The 4,965-nt window shown below is 40.9% G+C and overlaps 1 protein-coding gene across 1 annotated transcript in view; it reads left to right on the top strand.

Moving 5' to 3' along the window:
* LOC107297286 (translation initiation factor eIF-2B subunit epsilon-like) overlaps window positions 1-4,965 on the top strand; it is a gene marked incomplete at its 3' end in the record, with an annotated part of 20,820 nt that overhangs the window by 14,967 nt on the left and 888 nt on the right. The window contains exons 5-7 of the mRNA XM_015826648.1: window positions 1,819-1,899; window positions 2,316-2,393; window positions 3,401-3,710. Of these exons, the coding sequence (XP_015682134.1) occupies window positions 1,819-1,899; window positions 2,316-2,393; window positions 3,401-3,710 (469 nt within the window). The remainder of the gene's footprint in view (window positions 1-1,818; window positions 1,900-2,315; window positions 2,394-3,400; window positions 3,711-4,965) is intronic.

Genomic DNA, 4,965 nt, shown 5'->3' with positions numbered 1-4,965 from the left:
ATTTTATTTAGGGACGATTTTAAGTATAATTTTAATTGGAACACAGCTTCGAATATTTGGTTTTAATTTGGTTTTAGAGGGGTTTTTATTTTTATTGATATGTATATCTGTTTTAATATGCTGTGCACCGCCCTGAGTCCTGCGGGAGAAGGGCGGTATAGAAATTAAAATAATAATAAAATAATAATAATAATAATAAATTGGCTTGAGATACACTGATTTAATAGCTAAGAAAACAGCATGGTTCCTTTCAAGACCCAGTATAGTCACACCTTGGTATTTGGCTGCTTTAATACTCGTCAAATTTGCATTTTGACGGGAAAACTTTGTACCGATACTTGTTAGGTACGCGGCATGCAAGATAGAAATTGTTGGTGTTGGTTGCCTCCATGCTCCACTTTCCAGCCGAAATAGCTGGAATCATGCCATCTTATCTTAGTTTCTGTGGTCATTTTGTGTATTTTTGCACCTTTATTTCCCCTCATCAGTACAGATTAAAAAAAAAAATTTATTTAAATATTTATTAACTAACTGTACCCAGCCACGCATTGCTGTGGCTCTCGTTCACTCAGCAAACATATGGCGCTATTTTTCAAAAAAAGCATGTTTTTACCTGTCACAGGTGTGACATCTATATAATAGTAGGTATATAAAAACACGCGCGTATTCGAATGCAACGTTGTGTCAAAATTTCAAAGCAATCGGTGAAGAACTTTTGGAGATTTAAGATTTTTGAACAAACGAACATTTACATTTTTATTTATATAGATTTTCAGGTTTATTTCTCATGTCAAGCAATGATATACAAAGCCTATCTTTTTACACAGTGGCTTAAAATGTGGTTTGGGAACGCATTCAGGTTTTTTATATTATTCCTTATGGGAAAAATTTGTTTGGTGCTTGTCATTTCTCTGTACCCATCATCTCCTGGAACCAATTAACAAGTACTGAGGTTCCACTGTATTAATAGATTAGGAATTGGTTATCAATTCGGATTGGCCGGCGGCCTTGGGCAGTTCATTCTAGATCAGGCTTGGATTGTCAATGCTCACTGTAGGACTAATGGATGGATTAATATAAAAATGTACTTTTAAGAGGTAGCAAGCTTGGGTTTTGGTTCACTGTCCTCTTGGGACAGCTTGAATGCAAGTACTAACAAACGATTTTATAAGTGCAACTGATTCTCTATTTTGTTAGACAAGCCCATATAAATGAGGAGATAAAACAGATACTAATAATAATAGTAATAATAATAATAATAACAACAACAACAACAACAACAACAATAATAATAATAATAATAATAATAATAATAATAATAATAATAATAATAATAATAAAGTTGGAAGGGACCTTGGAGGTCTTCTAGTCTACCCACTGCCAGCAGTTCGATCCAGACCCGCTCAAGGTTGACTCAGCCTTCCATCCTTCCAAGGTCGGTAAAATGAGCACCCAGATGGTTGGGGGCAAATAGGCTGATTCTGTAAACCGTTTAGAGAGGGGCTGTAAAGCACTACAAAGCGGTATATAATTGCTATTGCCCTGGGTGGCTGTCATGTGATTCCCCCCCCCCCCGTGGTCTATTCTAGTAGTCTCTTCAAGAGACCCATTCCAAGCTCTCAGAGAGTAGCTTTGGCAGCGAATGAATATAATAATAATAATAATAGTAAAGTTGGAAGGGACCTTGAAGGTCATCTAGTCCAACCCCCTGCTCAGGCAGGAAACCCTATACCATTTCGGACAAATGGCTGTCCAGTCTCTTCTTAAAAACTTCCAGTGTTGGAGGTCTTCACTGTATTTTTTGTTTGTTTGTTCTAGAGCTTGTTTCACAGCCACGTCGAAGAAGTGCAAGTGCGGAACGATTTGCTGGACTGCCATATTAGCATCTGTTCTCCCCAGGTAGGTGGTACAAAAAGCATCGGGAATTACAAGCAGACCTTGCTTATATTCTTTCATCGTGCCAAATTATAATTTGCTTAACCATGCTTGGGTGGACGACTCCAGGACACTGCAATCCTCGTAAACACGTGCCAGCTGCCATTTTTGATGCTGAAACGGTTGTAAGTATGAAAAAGATGTAAGTCACTTTTTTTCGGTGCCGCTGTTAACTTTGAATGGGCGCTAAATGAAGTATTCTAAATTGAGGACTCCCTCTTGTGCCCTCCATGTTCCTTTTTTTTGCACTTCAGTCTATACTTTGAATGAGACACATTCATAGTTCTTCGTGCCAAAGGTTGAGACGCTCTTGTTTCAGACACAATTATAACATTTAAAGTTGTATTAGAAAAACAACCTTTTTTGTTCTTCCCTTGTAGGTGACCGAGCTGTTTACAGATAATTTTGATTATCAAACTCGGGATGACTTTGTACGTGGCTTGTTGGTGAATGAAGAGGTAAATATGTAGTGGGAATAATAATAATAATAAAGTTGGAAGGGACCTTGTAACTCATCTAGTCCAACCCCCTTCTCAGGCAGGAAATCCTATACCATTTCAGACAAATGGCTGTCCAGTCTCTTCTTAAAAACCCAAATTCCAGACCAGATTCTTACTGATTCCTCATGATTTGCGGAAGCTAAGACACCTTAATAATAACAATAATAATTCATTAAACCTGCAGGCTGCCACAATAGCACAAAAATTATTAATTTATGTATTTATTAAACTTACATGCCGCCCATCTCACATAGAGGTGATTCTAGGCTGCTTACAATTGACAAAAGCATCAAGGTGAAACATTAAGACAATAAATATCTCAGGGGCTGCCCCAAAGAAAAGGGAGTCAAGCTATTCTCCAAAGCACCTGAAGGCAGGACAAGAAACAACGGATGGAAACTCATCAAGAAGAGAAGCAATCTAGAACTAAGGAGAAACTTCCTGACAGTTAGAACAATTAACCAGTGGAACAACCTGCCTCCAGAAGCGGTGAATGCTCCAACACTGGAAGTTTTTAAGAAGAGACTAGACAACCATTTGTCCGAAATGGTATAGGGTTTCCTACCTGAGCAGGGGGTTGGACTAGATAACCTCCAAGGTCCCTTCCAACTTTTATTATTACTATTACTATTATTATTATTATTATTATTATTATTATTATTATTATTATTATCATCATCATCATCATCATCATCATCATCATCATCATCATCATCCCTTTTTCAGTGCCGTTGTAACTTTGAACGGCCACTAAGCAAATGGTTGTAAGTCTTGAACTACTTGTAACGTTCCAGATGACATCCCAAGGAGAATATTCCTGACAGTGAGAACAATCAGTGGAAGGGTTGGAAGGGACTTCGGAGGGCCATCTAGTCCAACCCCTTGCTCGAGCAGGAGATCCTTACAAAATCACAGAATACCAGAAAATTTGAGGTCTTTCTTAATAGCCCTTCTCTGTTCCTCAGGTCCTTGGAAACCAGATCCATATGTACGTGACCTCAGAAGAATACGGCGCCTCTGTTTCCAATTTGTCGATGTACGAGTCGGTGTCCTCGGACATTCTGCAACGTTGTGTCTATCCCATAACCCCAGAGATGAACTTCATCAACGGGAAGCAGAGCTGCACTCATTCCCGCCACAATATTTACCGGGGTGCTGAAGTTAGTCTGGGCCAGGAGAGCGTGCTGGAAGAGAACGTACTCGTGGGGCAAGGAACGTCAGTGGGCAAAAAATGTTGCATAACCAACAGCGTCATTGGGCCCAATTGCAAAATAGGTAAGTTCTGATGCCCGCAAAATAGGGGGCAGTTTGGCCTGAAGAGACCTTTGCCCCGCTTGGAGTGCCGATACAGGAAACATGACGGAAACAAGTCTTAATACAGGTGGTCCTCAACTTACGATCACAACTGAGCCCCAGATTTCTGTGCTCAAGCAAGACATTTCTTAAGTGAGTTTTGACCCATTTTACGACCTTTCTTGCCTCAGTTGTTAAGTGGATCACCGCAGGTGTTTAGTTAGTAAACCAGTCGTTAAGTGAACCCGGCTTCCTCCATTGACTTTGCTTGTCGGAAGGTCGTCAAAGGGGATCACGTGAGCCCCGGAGGACACTGCGACCGTCATAAATATGGACCAGTTGCCAAGCGTATGAATTTTGATCATGTGACCAGAGAGGCTGCAACCGTGTGAAAAAGGGTCATCACTCACTTCGGTGCCGTTGTAACTTGGAACTGTCACTAAGCGAAGCGTCGTAAGCCGAGGACTACCTGTAATTGTTGAACCCTGAGGGGTGGTGATGCAAAATTTGAAGACTGGATCAAACCACCATTCCCATCAGATTTCGTGCAGTTGCTAATTTACTGGGGAGAAATTTACAGCTAATTGACTCCAGAGGCAAAACCAGACAGGAACAGCATGTTAGGATGGCTTGCAGTAGTCTAGCCAAGGGTAGGTAACCATGGCTCTTTTATGACTTGTGGACTTCAACTCCCAGAACTGACTCAGGAATTCTGGGAGTTGAAGTCCACAAGTCATAAAAGAGCCAAGGTTGCCTACCCGGGTCTAGACACCAACTACATAGGGTAAATGATTGATTTGAATCCAGGTCTTCCCCATCACATGTAAAGTGTGGCTCTCTTGATTGAATATTGCTAAGCCAGCGAGGAATTAAGTGAATCTGGCTTCTCATTAACTTGGCTTGTTGGAAGCTGGCTGGGAAGTTTACACATGGTGATCATGTGACCCCCCAGGATAGTGCAACTATCATAAATACATGCCAGCTAGCAGGCACCCAAATTTTGATCATGTGACCATCGGGAGGCTAGAATGGTCGTAGGTGTGAAAACCGGTCATAAGCCAGTGCAGTTGTAACTTGGAACGGTCACGAAACCAACGATTGTAAGTTGAGAACCACCTACATCATGGCTTCTGAGCTGTAGGATTTCACGTAAAGTGCAAAGGAAAAACAAACCACATTACACCGTGGGACAGTGAATAGACACAACTAGCTTATGTATTGTAAGCAGACACCTGGA

Source organism: Protobothrops mucrosquamatus, unplaced genomic scaffold (assembly GCF_001527695.2).
Source record: "Protobothrops mucrosquamatus isolate PMUCROS unplaced genomic scaffold, P.Mucros_1.0 scaffold3220, whole genome shotgun sequence".
NCBI lineage: Eukaryota > Metazoa > Chordata > Lepidosauria > Squamata > Viperidae > Protobothrops > Protobothrops mucrosquamatus.
The sequence above is the reverse complement of the archived record's forward strand: the minus strand, read 5'-3'. Positions and strand labels throughout refer to the sequence as shown.